This window comes from Anolis sagrei, chromosome 10 (genome assembly GCF_037176765.1).
Source record: "Anolis sagrei isolate rAnoSag1 chromosome 10, rAnoSag1.mat, whole genome shotgun sequence".
Lineage (NCBI taxonomy): Eukaryota > Metazoa > Chordata > Lepidosauria > Squamata > Dactyloidae > Anolis > Anolis sagrei.
In genome coordinates, this window is record NC_090030.1 from 4,380,091 (window position 1) to 4,397,359 (window position 17,269).

Below are 17,269 nucleotides of genomic sequence, written 5' to 3' on the forward strand. Positions count from 1 at the left end.
CTGGTGGAGTTTGGGGAACATAGACCTTGACATTGGGGAGTTGAAGTTGCTTGGATTTATAGTTCACATGCAATCAAAGAGGATGCTGAACTCTACCAATGATGGAATTGAACCAGAATTAGCACACACAACTCCCATGACCAACAGAAAATACTGGAAGGGTTTGGTGGGCATTGACCTTGAGTTTTGGAGTTGTAGTCCACCTAAATCTAGAGAGCACTGTGAACTCAGACAATAATGGATCTGGACCAAACTTGGCATGAATGCTCAGTATGCCCAAATGTGAACACTGGTGGAGTTTGGGGAACATAGTCCTTGACATTTGGGAGTTGTAGTTGCTGGGATTTATAGTCCACCTACAATCAAAGAGCATTCTGAACCCCACCAACAATAGAATTGGGCTAAACTTCCCTCATAGAACCCCCATCAACAACAGAAAATACTGTGTTTTCTGGTGGTCTTTGGTGACCCCTCTGACATGCTCTTGCAACCCCCCAGAGGTCCTGAGGTTGAGAAATGCTGATTTAGAAGAAGAGTGTACGGGGCAGTTATTTGGCTTGTTTGTTTGTTTGTTTGTTTGTTTGTTTGTTTGTTTCAGGATGAAGGCATCCTGGGAGTGTCCAGAAACCATATGCTAGTTATGGCTGAGACTCTCCCCTTGGGCTCCATAATGTGGAATTGTGAACTATTATGCTTCACAAGCCTTGTATTGATTGGAAATGTTTGGAAATAGTGTAGAAACTTCAACAAGTCCAAAATGCTCCATTCTGAGATCAGGTGATTCCTTTGTTGAAACAGCTTCACTATCCGTCTATTTTTGTGCTCATTTTGACCTTTAAAGCCCTACATGGTTTGGTTACAGACAGTCGAAAATACCATATCTCTTATACAATCCAGCATGACCTTTATGATCTGAAGGGAGGGCTTTGTCTCAATAGCAGAGCTTCCTAGGCACAATCAGGAAGTCCTTTGGAGAGAGGCTTCTCCATAGCTTTTGCCTAGGCCGCTCTCTTTCCGCAGGTGTATTCAGGCAGGCCTCTGAATTTTAATTATGGCGCAGTGTGTGTGTGTGTGTGTGTGTGAAGTGGTGTGCTGTATTTTCAATCTTTGGCTGGAAATTACGTTTTAAGTGGCTTTTCGCTAATTTTAATTATGTTTTTAAATAATATTGCTGTTTAATTTTAACTTATGTAAATTAATGTTTAGCTCTTTTTAATTATTATAAGCCATCTTGAATCCCATCTTGGGTGAAAGGTGGGATATTAAAGGCAGGCAGACAGACATGCATTGATAAACGTTGCGAAACCGAATTGAGGCACCAAACATTCGACCAGATCCAAAACCAAATGTGCAAATCCATGCACAATGCACGTGCAGTGCATATCTGCATGAACAATGGCACAATATATACAGCTCTACTTCGAGAATGTGAATTGAGTGTGGATGGTCAGCATTAGACAAAAATCTTAATTTACTCTGCATAGGTATATAAAGCTGAGCAAATGAAATGCGTCCTCCTAATGTTCAACTTCATAAAAGCCTATCATGGACAATAGAAATAAAATACAGGACATGTAGTCCAAAATATCTGGCGTACCAAAGCTTACTCAGCCCTGTTCTTCAACAGTATGCAATAATTCCTTTCTTTTCTTCCTTCCCTTCTTCCCTTCCCTCCTTCCTTCCTTCCTCCCTCCTTCCCTCTTTCCTTCCTTCCTTCCTTCCTTCCTTCTTTCTTTCCTTCTTTCCTTCCCTCCCTCTCCCCCTCCCTCCCTTCCTTCTTTCCTTCCCTCCCTCTCCCCCTCCCTCCCTTCCTTCCTTCTTTCCTTTCTTCTTCCCTCCTTTCCCTCCCTCCATCCCCACTCCCTCCCTTCCTTATTTCCTTCCCTCCCTCCCCTCCCTCCCTCCCTTCCTTCCCAACTTCCTTCCTTCCTTCCTTCCTTCCTTCCTTCCTTAACACTTCCTTTCCTCTTTCCTTCCTTCTTTCCTTCCCTCCTCCTTTCCTTCCTCCCTCCCTCTCTTGCTTCCTCCTTCCTTCCTTCTTTCCTTCCCTCCCTCCCCCTCCCTTCTTTCCTACTCCCTTCCCTCCTCCTTTCCCTCCCTCCTTCCCCCCTCCATCCCTTCTTTCCTTCCTTCTTTCCTTCCCTCCTCCTTTCCTTCCCTCCCTCCCTTTTTTCCTTCCCTCCCTCCCTTCCTTCCTTCCCAACTTCCTTCCTTCTTTCCTGTCCTCCTCCTTCCCTCTTTCCTTCCTTCCCTTCTTCTTCCCTTCCCTCCTCCTTTCCTTCCTCCCTCCCTCCCTTGCTTCCCCCTTCCTTCCGTCCTTCCTTCCTTCTTTTCTTCCTTTTTTCCTTCTCTCCCTCCCCCTCCCTTCCTTCTTTCCTTCCTCTCTCCTTCCCTTCCCTTTCCCATGGAAATGAACTGATGAAATTCTTCTCAGTATCACTCTATAAAATAAGAAGCAGCAGTCAAAATATAATTGTTACAGCACTAAAAACAATTAACAGCCTGTCAATTAAAAGATCTCCCATCCTCAAGGGAAATAAAGCAGGAAGGGAAAGCAGTCGGCAGCTGGGAGAGGAACCAGGATTTAGGGGATACTCAGTATAGTAAACAGCAGAAGGACGCAAGATTGCCACTGTTCTGAAGACAGAATAGAGGCAGTTTCAGAACCATGGACAGGTCTTTGGATGGAAGCAGTTTTCTTTCTCCAATTCTGTACTTCAAGTGTAGGCATCTGCAGGATAAAGAGTCTAGCATGGAGGAGCATGGAGGACTGGACTCACCTTCTATCTGTCTGTCTATCTATCTATCTATCTATCTATCTATCTATCTATCTATCTATCTATCTATCTCTCTATCTATCTCTCTATCTATCTCTCTATCTCTCTATCTCTCTATCTATCCATACATACATATTCACATGAAAACAACCCCAGCTGTGGTACTGAGGGACCTTGGGATGCATTGAGATTCTAGGGCCCATGGGTACCAACATCTGGGGATGCTTAAGTCCCATTGTATATAATGTACACCTTGTATACATTGCATAGATGCATGTGCATCTATCTATCTATACGTATCCACATGAAAACAACTGCATTTGTGGTAAAATACAATACAGTGGGTCCTTGGGCCTTCAGAATTTTTGGGCTTTCAGCGAACTCAGTAACACCCAAGAGCACATGATTTTTGTTCTTGGGATGTAAATGTCATTTCCTAATTGGTTCTATTTTATATATATATATATATATATATATATATATATATATATATACACACACATATATATACACATATATATGTATGTATGTATATATACACACACACACATACTTACATACATACACATACATATATACACATATACATATATATCTATATAAATACATATAATATTTACAATATTGTAGTGTAATGCAATATAATACTGATAGCAATAATATGATATTATAATTATATATTTATATTGCATGTAATATTACTAATATTATTACAATATAATGGTGTAGTACAATATAGTAATAGAATGATAGAATCAAAGAGTTGGAAGAGACCTCATGGGCCATCCAGTCCAACCCCATTCTGCCAAGAAGCAGGAATATTGCATTCAAATCACCCCTGACAGATGGCCAGCCTCTGTTTAAAAGCTTCCAAAGAAGGAGCCTCTACCACACTCCGGGGCAGAGAGTTCCACTGCTGAACAGCTCTCACAGTCAGGAATTTCTTCCTCGTGTTCGGATAGAATCTCCTCTCTTGTAGTTTGAAGCCATTGTTCCTTGTCCTAATTTCCATGGAAGCAGTAAACCTCCTCCCTGTGGCTTCCTCTCACATATTTATACATGGCTATCTTATCTCCTCTCAGCCTTCTCTTCTTCGGGCTAAGCATGCCCAGCTCCTTAAGCCACTCCTCATAGGGCTTGTTGTCCAGACCCTTGATCATTTTAGTCGCCCTCCTCTGGACACATTCCAGCTTGTCAATATCTCTCTTGAATTGTGGTGCCCAGAATTGGACACAATATTCCAGGTAAAGTGGTCTAACCAAAGCGGAATAGAGCATGGGGAGCATGACTTCCCTAGATCTAGACACTAGGCTCCTCTTGATGCAGGCCAACATCCCATTGGCTTTTTTTGCCGCCACATCACCTTGTTGGCTCATGTTTAACTTGTTGTCCATGAGGACTCCAAGATCTTTTCCACACGTCCTGCTCTTGAGCCAGGCATTGTCCCCCATTCTGTATCTTTGCTAATACTGATATTGTACTATGCTAACAATATAATATATTGTATGTATACATATCTTGTAAACTACTCTGAGTCCCCTTCGGGGTAAGAAGGGTGGGATACAAGTGTGGAGATGTATATATGTGTGTGTGTGTATACTGCTTTGAGTCCCCCCCAGGGGTGAGAAAGGCGGTATATAAACACTGTAAATAAATAAATATAAATATATATAAATTTACAGTCTGTCCATGTCTTACAATAGTTATATATTTATTTATTTATAATAGTTAATTATTTATTTATTATACAATAGTTATATATTTATAATAGAACCTATTAGGAAATAAACATTTATAACCCAGGAACAAAGATCATGTGTTATTGGGTGTTACTGAGTTCGCTGAAGGCCCAAGGACCTACTGTATTGTATTTTGCCACAACTGCAGTTGTTTTCATGTGGATACGTATGTATAGATAGATAGATAGATAGATATGCATCTATACCAGTGTTTGTCAAGCTTCCTAATGCCGCAACCCCTTAATACAGTTCTTCATGTTGTGGTGACCCCCAACCATAAAATTATCTTCATTGCTACTTCATAACTAATTTTGCTATTGTTATGAGTTGTAATGTAAATATCTGATATGCAGGATGTATTTTCCCATGATCAACAGAAAATACTGGAAGGGTTTGGTGGGCATTGACCTTCGGTTTGGGAGTTGTAGTTCACCTACATCCAGAGAACACTGTGGACTCAACAACGATGGATCTGGACCAAATTTGGCACGAATACTCAATGTGCCCAAATGTGAACACTGGTGGAATTTGGGGGAAATAGAATCTTGACATTTGGGAGTTGTAGTTGCTGGGATTTATAGTTCACCTACAATCAAAGAACAGTCTGTGTCCCACCAATGATAGAATTGGGCCAAACTTCCCACACAGAACCCCCATGACCAACAGACAATACTGTGTTTTCTGATAGTCTTTGGCAACCCCTCTGACACCCTCTCATGACCCTCCCAGGGGTCCTGACCCCTAGGTTGAGAAACACTGATCTATACAGTGTATACAACGTATACATTATATACAATCAGGGGCGGCTCAACCCATTATGCAAAGTAAGCATTTGCAGTATAGTTGATTTTGCCCAGGGGTGCTCTTGAGGTGCTCTTGGAGGAAAATAGACCTTGACATATGTGACTTGTATTTACTGGGATGTATAGTTCACCTACAATCAAAGAGCATTCTGAACTTCACCAATGATGGAATTGAACCAAATATGGCACACAGAACTCCCACGATGAACAGAAAATATATATCAGTGATTGGTTGGGGCGGGGGGGGGGGTTCCCAAAATACTGTTTGCTTACCGTTGAAAATTACCTAGGGCCGCCTCTGTATACAATGGGGCTTAAGTATCCGCAGATGTTGCTATCCATGGGCCCTAGAATCTCAATGCATCCCAAGGGGATATAGGAACATGTTTTGGGGTCTTTCTGGGTCCGGATGAAGGGCAAGAGAGAGACTTCTTAGCCACCTTCTCAGCAATGCAAGCACAAGAGCCAATGAAGATCTATCCAAAAATTTTGTTCTCCTTTGAATTGTTTTTGGGGAGGAACTTTATCAAATCGAATGCAAAACCTCCAAAAGAAAAGTCTGGCCTTGTGGCTGTGATGCCAGATTCCCAATGCACGCACAGGTTCCATCACAGTCAAGAAACGCAGTATTAAACACTCCTAAGCACAAGCAATAAAAGGCCATTTCCCCTTTTTAGATTAAAAACCGGCATAAATTTCCCTTTAATTGCAGTCAGAGTTTTCAATTATCAAATGTCTCATTTGTAAGCTGCCAAGGAACCAAGTCTTGTACCTGCTCATTTCTCCGGCGTGTAGCAGAATCGTAATGCTGTCTCCAACATCAGAGCCATCTTTGTAAAATATGATGTTAAGGAAGACTGAGTTCATTGTACTATACATATGTAAATGCCTCTCTTTCGCTGGTCTCAGGGGGGAGAGGGAAGCCAGGCAGCATTCCCAAGCACCGCAGGCATTAATTGCAGGGCAATAAAGAGCACACGTACCAACTCCAGAACATTCAAGAAAGGATGACACAGTGAAATTGGGACATCATTAAAGGAAGCAGAAAGCTCTGTTTCAAAATCATACTTGAAATTATGCAGCACAGGGAGCAGCTTGGGTTGAACCCATTTCCCAAAGAGCAGAGAGCAGAACAGCCAGTCCATAAACTCATTAAGGGACCAATTGGGCCGGATCTCCTATTAGCCTCAGCTATGAGCAAGTTAACGGGTGTCATGTATCATGTTCTGTAGTTGATGGTGGTTGGTGATGGAAGGGTTAATGCAAGTCTTAGTTCTAAAGAGTTGAGTAATCTGTAAGTAAGAGTTCATGGGTGAAAGCAATTAAGGGTGGAGGCATGCAAGAGATAGGTTGCAGCTGGGTGTTTCTGGATGTAAGAAGCTATTATTTATTTACAGCTTTTCTATTCCGCCCTTCTCATCACCCCGCAGGGGACTCAGGGCGGATTACAGTGTACTTATATATGGCAAACATTCAATGCCCATTTTTGACATACCAACATATACAGACATGTTGTTGTTCATTCGTTCAGTCGTCTCCGACTCTTCGTGACCTCATGGACCAGCCCACGCCAGAGCTCCCTGTCGGCCGTCACCACCCCCAGCTCCTTCAAGGTCAGTCCAGTCCCTTCAAGGATGCCATCCATCCACCTTGCCCTTGGTCGGCCCCTCTTCCTTTTGCCTTCCACTTTCCCCAGCATCATTGTCTTCTCTAGGCTTTGCTGTCTCCTCATGATGTGGCCAAATTACTTCAGCTTTGTCTCTAGTATCCTTCCCTCCAGTGAGCAGTCGGGCTTTATTTTCTGGAGGATGGACTGGTTGGATCTTTTTGTAGTCCAAGGCACTCTCAGAACTTTCCTCCAACACCACAGCTCAAAAGCATCTCTCTTCCTTCACTCAGCCTTCCCTAAGGTCCAGCTCTCACATCCGTAGCTGACTACAGGGAAGACCATGGCTTTGACTAGGTAATGGATCTTGGTTGCCAGTCTGATGTCTCTACTCTTGACTATTTTATAGAGATTGCTCCTTGCTCTCCTCCCAAGAAGGAAGCGTCTTCTGATTTCCTGGCCACAGTCTGCATCTGCACTCATCTTTGCACCTAGAAATACAAACCCTGTCACGGCCTCCACATTTTCTCCCTCTATTTCCCAGTTGTCAATCATTCTTGTTGCCATGATCTTGGTTTTTTTGATGTTTAGCTGCAACCCGGCTTTTGCGCTTTCTTCTTTCACCTTGATGAGAAGGCTCCTCGGCTCCTCCTCGCTTTCGGCCATCAGAGTGGTGTCATCTGCATATCTGAGGTTGTTAATGTTTTTTCCAGCAATTTCCACCCCAGCTTTGCATTCATCCAGCCCCGCACATCCTCGCATGATGTGTTCTGCATACACGTTAAAAAGTTTGGGTGAGAGGATGCAGCCTTGCCGTACGCCTTTCCCAATCTTGAACCAATCTCCTGTTCCATGGTCAGTTCTGACCGTTGCTCCTTGGTCCTTGTACAGATTCCTCAGGAGAGAGGGAAGGGGGCTTGGGATGCCCATCCCACCAAGAACTTGCCACAATTTATTATGATCCACACAGTCAAAGGCTTTAGAATAGTCAATGAAGCAGAAATAGATGTTTTTCTGAAACTCCCTGCCTACAGACATACACAGAGGCTATTTAACTTTTTCTGTCCGCCAGGGGAGCTGTCGCTTTCATCGTCCATCTGCGACGCTGATGAAGCACTTCCGCATTCCCCGCATGCTTCCCCGCTGGAATGCTTTGCTGGAGTCTTCTTTATGGCCTCATAAATCAGTTAATTTAGCCTCCCCACACTTTAAGGTGGTACCTAATTTTCCTACTTGACAGATGCAACTGTCTTTCGGGTTGAAAAGGTTGACAATAGGCTACACACAACTGGTTGGAAACCCACTCCAACCCGGGCTGGTTTCGAACTCATGACCTTTTGGTCAGAGTGATCTTAATGCAGCTGACACTCACCCAGCTGCGCCACAATTCCAGTGCTAGCCTTGGGACTGATCTTCGGGAGAAAAGTATTTATCTTATCTTGGTGGTAGATGCTGCTGGTTTTCCCCCAGGTTTGTGGATTTTCAATATCCTGACCTGTGTCTTGAACCCTTGGAAACCTGGAACCTTGAATCTCAGGACTGGCTTCTGACTACGGTATAGACTTTTGATCTCTGGACTTTGCTCATTAAACACTCAGCATTTGACCTCTGGACTGGATCTTTTGACTACGGAGTTATCTTGAACCTGCAACACCGTTTGCTGTCAAATTTGTTTTATATTCTGTGGCTGTTTAACAAAAACTGGGATTTTGTTTGGTTCATCTCTGCCTGATTAAGGCAGAGCCCTGGCAACGTGACAACGGGGCCTCAAGTGATACCTACTTACTTACTTACTTACTTACTTAGGTGATCCCTCGTTGTCCGAATAAGATTGTCTTCCAAGTGCGGTGTCCTAGCGGTGGGTATGTAGGTGACTGTGGAGCCCTCTTCTTGACCCGCAGTGAGGGAATCACTTTCCAGATGGAAGATGGTCCTGGTTGGGATTGGCTTGACATGCCTTCTTGGCACATTTCTCCCTTTCATCCTCCATTTGTGCCTCTTCAAATTCTACAGCACTACTGGTCACAGCTGACCTCCAACTGCCAAGAAGCAAGAAAATTACCTTCAAAGCACCCCCAACAAATGGCCATCCATCTTCTGTTTAAATGCCTCCAAAGAAGGAGCCTCCACCACACTCCGGGGCAGAGAGTTCAATTGCTGAACAGCTCTCACAGTCAGAAAGTTCTTCCTACTGTTCAGGTGGAATATCTTTTCTTGTAGTTTGAAGCCATTGCTCCCTTGTGTCCTAGTCTCCAGGGCAGCAGAAAACAAGCTTGCTCCCTCCTCCTCCCTGTGACTTTCTCTCACATATTTATACATGGCTATCATGTCTCCTCTCAGCCTTCTCTTCTTCAGACTAAACATGCCCAGCTCTTTAAGCCGCTCCTCATAGGGCTTGTTCTCCAGACCCTTGATCATTTTAGTTGCCGTCTTTCTCTGGAAACATTCCAGCTTGCCAACATCTCCCTTCAATTGCGGTGCCCAGAATTGGACACAGTATCCGAGTATTCCAGATGTGATCCAACCTTTTGCTCCCCACACTCTTGTTAGTGAACATTCCCATTTGTTCATTTGCCGTTGGTATATACAGTGCCCCTTGGACAAATTGGAAGAGGGTCATTGGCTAATGCGCTGGAGTAAGGATGCAAACCTGTGCCCCTTCCCCAGATCAAAAGCTTCCACGCCGATACCCTTCAAGGAGGATATTTGTCCTCAGTTGTGAGTTTTCTGGGCTGTCTGGCCATGTTCAAGAAGTATTTTCTCCTGATGTTTTGCCTGCATCCATGGCAGGCATCCTCAGACTTCACAACATCTGAGGATGCCTGCCATAGATGCAGGTGAAATGTCAGGAGAGAATGCTTCTGGAACATGGCTAGCATTCTCTCCTGACATTTCGCCTGCATCTATGGCAGGCATCCTCAGACTTCACAACATCTGAGGATGCCTGCCATAGATGCAGGTGAAATGTCAGGAGAGAATGCTTCTGGAACATGGCTAGCATTCTCTCCTGACATTTCGCCTGCATCTATGGCAGGCATCCTCAGACTTCACAACATCTGAGGATGCCTGCCATAGATGCAGGTGAAATGTCAGGAGAGAATGCTTCTGGAACATGGCTAGCATTCTCTCCTGACATTTCGCCTGCATCTATGGCAGGCATCCTCAGACTTCACAACATCTGAGGATGCCTGCTATAGATGCAGGTGAAATATCAGGAGAGAATGCAATTTGCTCCCTGTGGTTTATTCCAAGCATGTCTGCATGCCAGTCACAGTGATTCACACAAAACGAATGGCCCACTTGCAAGCCTCAATGTCCCACGGTGCCATTCTTTGCTCGTTCCATACTGCCTCCCTGCTCTGTTACAGCCACTAAATGAGTTGATATTACCTTAATATGGGCTTCTAAAGTGTTCTCTAATGCTACTACATTCCACAGTTTTATTTTATTTTAAAAATACAACTCATGAAATTAAAAAAAAATTAGTACCCGTCGAATGGCAATGTCTGCATTACACACCATGGATAATGGGCACAATAAATTAATTGCCACTTTCCCTTTATGCACAGGTGCTATATCTGTGCCAATTACGAGCCACTTAGTATCTCTCTATCATCTTCAATACGGCCTTATACACTCATGTATTACTCTAGGAATTTCACTCAAATCAAAACACCTCCGTTGTGAGTTTTCTGGGCTGTCTGGCCATGTTCAAGAAGCATTCTCTCCTGATGTTTTGCCTGCATCTATGGCAGACATCCCCAGACTTCACAACATCTGAGGATGCCTGCCATAGATGCAGGCGAAATGTCAGGAGAGAATGTTTCTGGAACATGGCCAGACAGCCCGGAAAACACACAACAACCCAGTGATTCCGGCCATGAAAGCCTTTGACAAGAATCACCTAAGTCAGTGTTTCTCAACCTTCCTAATGCCACAACCCCTTAATACAGTTCCTCATGTTATGGTGACCCCCAACCATAAAATTAGTTTTGGTGCTGTTGTAATTTTAGAGTTTTTTAAATACTGTTTTAAAAATCTGGCTACCAGTATTTAAAAAAACTCTAAAATTACAACAGCACAACAACAGAAAGGAAACAAACAAGGACATCTAATCACCTCTCAACAAAAGTTTGCTCCAGGCACTGTCAGGCCATTATATGCTAATCAAGGTGGTCAGTTGAAACATTCCCATCTAGCTCCAGCAGACAAGAGTCCTTTGTCCCACCCTGGTCATTCCACAGATATATAAACCCATTTTCCTAGTTCGAACAGACCTCAACACTTCTGAGGATGCTTGCCATAGATGCAGGCGAAACGTCAGGAGTGAATGCCTCTAGTCTAGACCATGGCCATATAGCCCGAAAAAACCTACAACAACCCTATATTTACTATAGTTGTATACCGCTCTTCTCAGCCTTTGGGGTGACTCAGAGCGGTTAACAATAGCATAATTCAGTTAAAAACAATTAAAACAGTAGCATAATAAACAGTCAATATAAATCAATAAAGCATCTCATGAGCATCTCATTGTCAAGATCCAGTCTCATCATCCAGTTGTTCCATATTCCTATCTTCGTTACATTGCCTATTCAAATGCCTGCTCGAACAACCAGGTCTTCACTTTCCTCCAAAATGTCAACAGGGAGGGGGCCAATCTAATATCTATAGGAAGGGTGTTCCATGGCTGAGGGGCCACCATTGAGAAGGCCCTGTCTCTCATCCCCACCAACCGTACTTGTGACGCAGGCAGGACCGAGAGCAGGGCCTCCCCAGATGATCTTAACACCCTAGCTGGTTCATAGGAGGAGATGCATTCAGACAGGTAAGTTGGGCCAGAACCATTTAGGTCTTTATAGGCTAAAGCCAGCATTTTGAATTGTGCCTGGTAGCAAACTGGCAGCCAGTAGAGCTGGCGCAACAGAGGAGTTGTACACTCCCTGAGCGTCGCTCCCATTAGTAACCTGGCTGACAGCCATTGGACCATTTGAAGCTTCCAGACAGTCTTATTTATTTTATTTATTTACAGTATTTATATACTGTCTTTTTCACCCCTGGGGGCACTCAAAGCAATCTTCAAAGGCAACCCCACGTAGAGAGCATTGCAGTAGTCTATATGGGATGTAACCAGAGCATGGACCACTGTGGCCAAGTCAGATTCCCAAGGAACGGGCACAGCTGGCGCACAAGTTTTAATTGTGCAAATGCTCCCCCGGTCACCGGTGAGACCTGGGGTTCCAGGCTCAGCGATGAATCCAAGATCACACCCAGGCTGCGAACCTGCATCTTCAGGAGGAGTGTAACCCCATCCAACACAGGCTGTAACCCTATACCCTGTTTGGCCTTGCGACTGACCAGGAGGATCTCTGTCTTGTCTGGATTCAATTTCAATTTGTTCACTCTCATCCAGACCGTCATAGTGGCCAAGCACCGGTTCAGGACCTGGACAGCCTCCTTAGTAGCAGGTGGGAAGGAGTGACAGAGTTGGACATCATCTGCGTACAGATGACACCGCACCCTGAAACTCCAAATGATCTCCCCCAGCAGCTCCATGTAGATGTTAAACAACATGGGAGACAGTATTGAACCCTGAGGAACCCCACAATACAATGGTTGTGGGGTTGAACAGGTGTCCCCCAGTAACACCTTCTGGGTGCATCCCTCCAGAAAGGACCGAAGCCACTGTAAAACAGTGCCTCCAAGGCCCATTCGTGAAAGGCATCCCAGAAGGATACTATGGTTGATGGTATCGAAGGCCGCTGAGAGGTCCAGCAGAACTAACAGGGACACACTCCGCCTGTCGAGCTCCTGGCGCAGATAATCAAGGCGCAGGTTCGCAGTTTGAGAGTTCTCCTAGAGTCATCACTGAGCCTAGAGCCTCAAGTTTCGGCGGTGGTCAGGGGAGCTTTTGCACAATTAAAACTTGTGAACCAGCTGCGCCCATACCTTGGGAAGTCTGACTTGGCCACGGTGGTCCACGCTTTGGTTACATCCCGTTTAGACTACTGCAACACTCTCTACGTGGGGTTGCCTCTGAAGACTGGCCGGAAGCTGCAGCTAGTCCAACGCTCGGCAGCCAGACTACTAACGGGTGCTGGGTACAGGGAGCACACCACTCCACTGTTACACCACTGGCTGCCAATTAGCTTCCGAGCACAGTTCAAAGTGCTGGTGTTAACCTATAAAGCCCTAAACAACTCCGGCCATGTTTACCTCTCTGAATGTATTCTCCCCTATGAACCATCAAGATTATTAAGATCGTCTGGAGAGGCCCTGCTCTTGGTCCCACTGGCCTTGCAAGCGCGCCTGGTGGGGATGAGGGACAGGGCCTTCTCAGTGGTGGCCCCTTGACTCTGGAACTCTCTCCCACTGGAGATCAGAACCGCCCCGTCTATCCTGACATTTAGGAAACAGGTGAAGACTTGGTTATGGAGACAGGCATTCGACGAGTGAGCCAACACCCTGAGATATGGATGGAGGATGATGAGCAGCGATTTTAGTGTGACGACTGACCATTATAGTTATTGATTGTAATTGCTGTTTTAATGTTTTACTGTAATATGTATTATGATGTTTTATTGATTGTATGTGATATTATGGTTGGAAACGGTCTGAGTCCCTCAAGAGAGGTGAGAAGGCCAGGATACAAAACTTTTAAATAAATAAACTAAGTTGACCAAGACTGTCTCAGTTCCATGCCCTGGTCTAAAGCCAGACTGCGCAGACTGATAGCCGTGCAATGGGTGGCTTTCCCTAATTTCTCTCACAGTTATATTTGAGGTGACATTTGGGCTTTCTAGTTTCCCCTTTCAGCACTTTGGTAGGCCAGTTGGGAATGGCTCAATAGGGAACGTTGTACAGTTTTGTTGGGCTGTATATACAGTTGTACCCTTGTATCTTTCATAACAACGGGATGAGCAGGCCTTAAAAAGTCTCCAGACACATGCTTAGTATTTTATGGGGAATATTATCTATATCCTAGCAACTGTGCTAAATCAAGTGGGTTACTACATGCAGGTCGGAAATTTGAACGGCGTGTCTATTGTCCACAGAAGATTTGAAGGTTATTAATTTTACTGAGTAATAAACACTGCAGCTGTTTCCAGAGAAGAGCTTGTTATTTAAGCCACGCAACAAAAATCGTCTTGTTCTTGTTATTTAGGTTTTTTAATTCCAGTCTTTTTTTTTCCCTTCCTCTTTGTCCCTAGGATTTTCCATCCTTCAGGCAATTATGGAAGCCGCCGTGCAAAATAATTGGCAAGTGACAGCCCGGTCCATGGGAAGCATCAAGGACATCCAGGAGTTCAAGGCCATCATTGAGGAAATGGACAAGCGGCAGGAGAAGAGATACTTGATAGACTGCGAAGTAGAAAGAATAAATACCATTTTGGAACAGGTACGTGGAAGGTAGCAGAAAGCCTCTGCTTTCTACAGGGGCATCTCCTTCTGAAAGAGTCCTAGATACAATGTTGTTGTGGAACATGTGCGACAGAGCTTGGAAATGGTCAGCATCTACCCAACATCTACTAGCTATGCTAGTAGGGGCATTTCGGGAACCCATGTTTCCACCTTCTAATTTTGATCTTGTATATAGCACCTCATAGAACCTGCAACACCATTGTTATCCACACAGAAGAAGCTGATTTTTCCATGGGTTGTTGTAGGTTTTTCGGGCTATATGGCCATGGTCTAGAGGCATTCTCTCCTGACATTTTGCCTGCATCTATGGGAAGCATCCTCAGAGGTAGTGAGATGCTTGCCCTCCAAAACAGCCTTTAGACAATGTTGAAAGTAAAAGAAAAATACTTTACTTCAGCAAACACAAAGGATAAGCAAATGCAATTGAAAAGTGCAAAAGAAAACAAGGGAGTCACTGTCACTGTCAGGCCATCAAATGCTAATCAAGGTGGTCAGTTGAAACATTCACACCTAGCTCCAGCAGACAAGAGTCCTTTGTCCCACCCTGGTCATTCCACAGATATATAAACCCCACTTTTCCTAGTTCCAACAGACCTCACTACCTCTGAGGATGTTTGCCATAGATGCAGGCGAAACGTCAGGAGAGAATGCCTCTAGACCATGGCCATATAGCCCGAAAAAACCTACAACAACCCAGTGTTTCCGGCCATGAAAGCCGTCGGCAATACATTGATTTTTCCATATTTCCATTCATGTGACCCATCTCATGGCTCTCCAGAACAGAACACAGAAATCATAAAATCAAAGAATTGGAAAAGATCACAAGGGTCATCTAGTCCAACCCCCTGCCATGCAGGAAAAGCATAGTCAAGGCATCCCATGACAGATGGCCTTCCAGCCTCTGTTTAAAAGTCTCCAAGGAAGGCACTTGCACCATACTCCGAGGCAGAGAGTTCCACTGTTGAACAGCTCATACAGTCAGTAAATTCTTATTGATGTCCAGGTGGGATCTCCTTTCCTGTAATTTGAATTCATTTCTACAAATCCTAGTCTCCAGGAAAACCTGTTCCCTCTTCCTTAGGGCATCCTTTCACACATTTATGCATGGCTCTCATGTAGTAGCAGTAGTAGTAGTAATAATAATAATAATAATAATAATTGATTTATATTTGGGTCAGCTTACATGAGGCCAAGCCCAACGGTACAGCAAAGCAAATATACAACATAAAACACAAACAGTAAAATATAATAATAATAATAATAATAATAATAATAATAATACAAAAACAGTATAAATAAATGTGCCAACCAGTATAAGGTCACAGTAATCTCAAGTCTCTTCTCAACCTTCTTTTCAGCAGGCGAAACAGGCCCAGCTATTTAAGAAGCTGCTCATATGGATTATTCATGGTCCTCAGACCTTTGATCATTTTAGTTGCCCTCTTCCTTCTGGACACCTCCCAGCTTAGAGTCAATATCTCTTTTAAACTGTGGTGCCAAGAATTGGGCACAGTGTGATTCCTGGTGAAGAGGTCTAACCAAAGCAGAATAGAGAGGCGCCATGACTTCCCTTGATCTAGACACTAGACTCCTTTGGACGCAGCCCAAAATCCCATTGGCTTTTTGAGCTGCTGCGTGAACATCTTGGCTCCTGTTCAGCTTGTTCTCCAGAAGACAGGAGCAAAATTCAAAATGATCTTCACAGATGAGAGAAATGATGGGCCAAAACTAACAAAATGAAGTTCAACAGGGACAAATGCAAGAGACTCCACAGGCAGAAAAATGGAAATGCAAAGAATAAGGGGGCTTGACAGCAGGAGATGGACAGGAAGCTGAATGTGAGCCAGGAATGTGATGCGGTGGCTCAAAAAGCCAATGTAATTTTGGCCTGCATCAATAGGAAGCTAGTGTCTAGACCCAGGGATCCCCTCTATTCTGCCTTGGTCAGATCACTGAGGGCAACTCAAAGGATCAAGGGTCTGGAGAACAAGCCTTATGAGGAGTGGCTTAAAGAGCTGGGCATGTTTAGCCTGAAGAAGAGAAGGCTGAGAGGAGACATGATGAGGGCCATGTATAAATAGGTTAGGGGAATTCATAGGGAAAAGGGAGCAAGCTTGTTTTCTGCTGCCCTGGAGACTTGGATGCAATGGAGCAATGACTTCAAACTACAGGAAATAAATGAGATCCCACTTGAATATGAGGAAGAACTTCCTAACTGTTAGATAGTGGAACTCTCTGCTCCGGAGTGTGGTGGAGGCTCCTTCTTTGGAGACTTTTAAGCAGAGGCTGGATGGCCATCTATCGGGGGTGCTTTGAATGCAATTTTCCTGCTTCTTAGCAGAATGGCATTGGATTGGATGACCCACGAGGTCTCTTCCAACTCTATGATTCTAAGATTCGAGATATTATTTCTTCATTAAATGTCCAGGTTTGTCTGTGTTTAAATCCATCTCTTTTTAATCTCGCTTTGTGATTCCTATGGAGGGCTTGGATTAAGTTTATTTCCAGATAATCTAAATATTATAAATCCTCTAGGCAGGGGAGGCATTACTTTGCATTCCGCGAAGCGCCGTGTAGGTGGATGTTGCCGTATACAAAAGAACTAATGGGTAAAGAATAATAACGTCTATTATTGTCTTTATAGCGAGAAATTAAATTAAACATAACATTGGCGGTCGCCTTACAAATATGTTTCCGAGAAAAAGAATCAGTCATGCTGAGTTCACCGGGTCTTTTGTTCCCTACTTGGGATTTTCGCCTGAAATTTCACAACGCATTAGCATATCCTTTGGAGCAAATTTGCTATTATTGACTGATGGCAAACTAGCCTCCTTGCTATAAACAAATTGGAAGGAATGCAGCAGATGTGAATTGCTTCCGACAGCATTCAGTTCCAATCAAGCCTGGAGTGGAATCTGCTTGAGC

General features: G+C 44.1%; 1 protein-coding gene across 6 annotated transcripts in view; it reads left to right on the plus strand.

The window, feature by feature from the left end:
* GRIA3 (glutamate ionotropic receptor AMPA type subunit 3) overlaps nucleotides 1–17,269 on the plus strand; it is a 261,418-nt gene that overhangs the window by 120,678 nt on the left and 123,471 nt on the right. For all 6 annotated transcript variants that reach the window (XM_060756402.2, XM_060756404.2, XM_060756403.2 and 3 more), the window contains exon 4: nucleotides 14,134–14,321. In XM_060756402.2, the coding sequence (XP_060612385.1) occupies nucleotides 14,134–14,321 (188 nt within the window). The remainder of the gene's footprint in view (nucleotides 1–14,133; nucleotides 14,322–17,269) is intronic.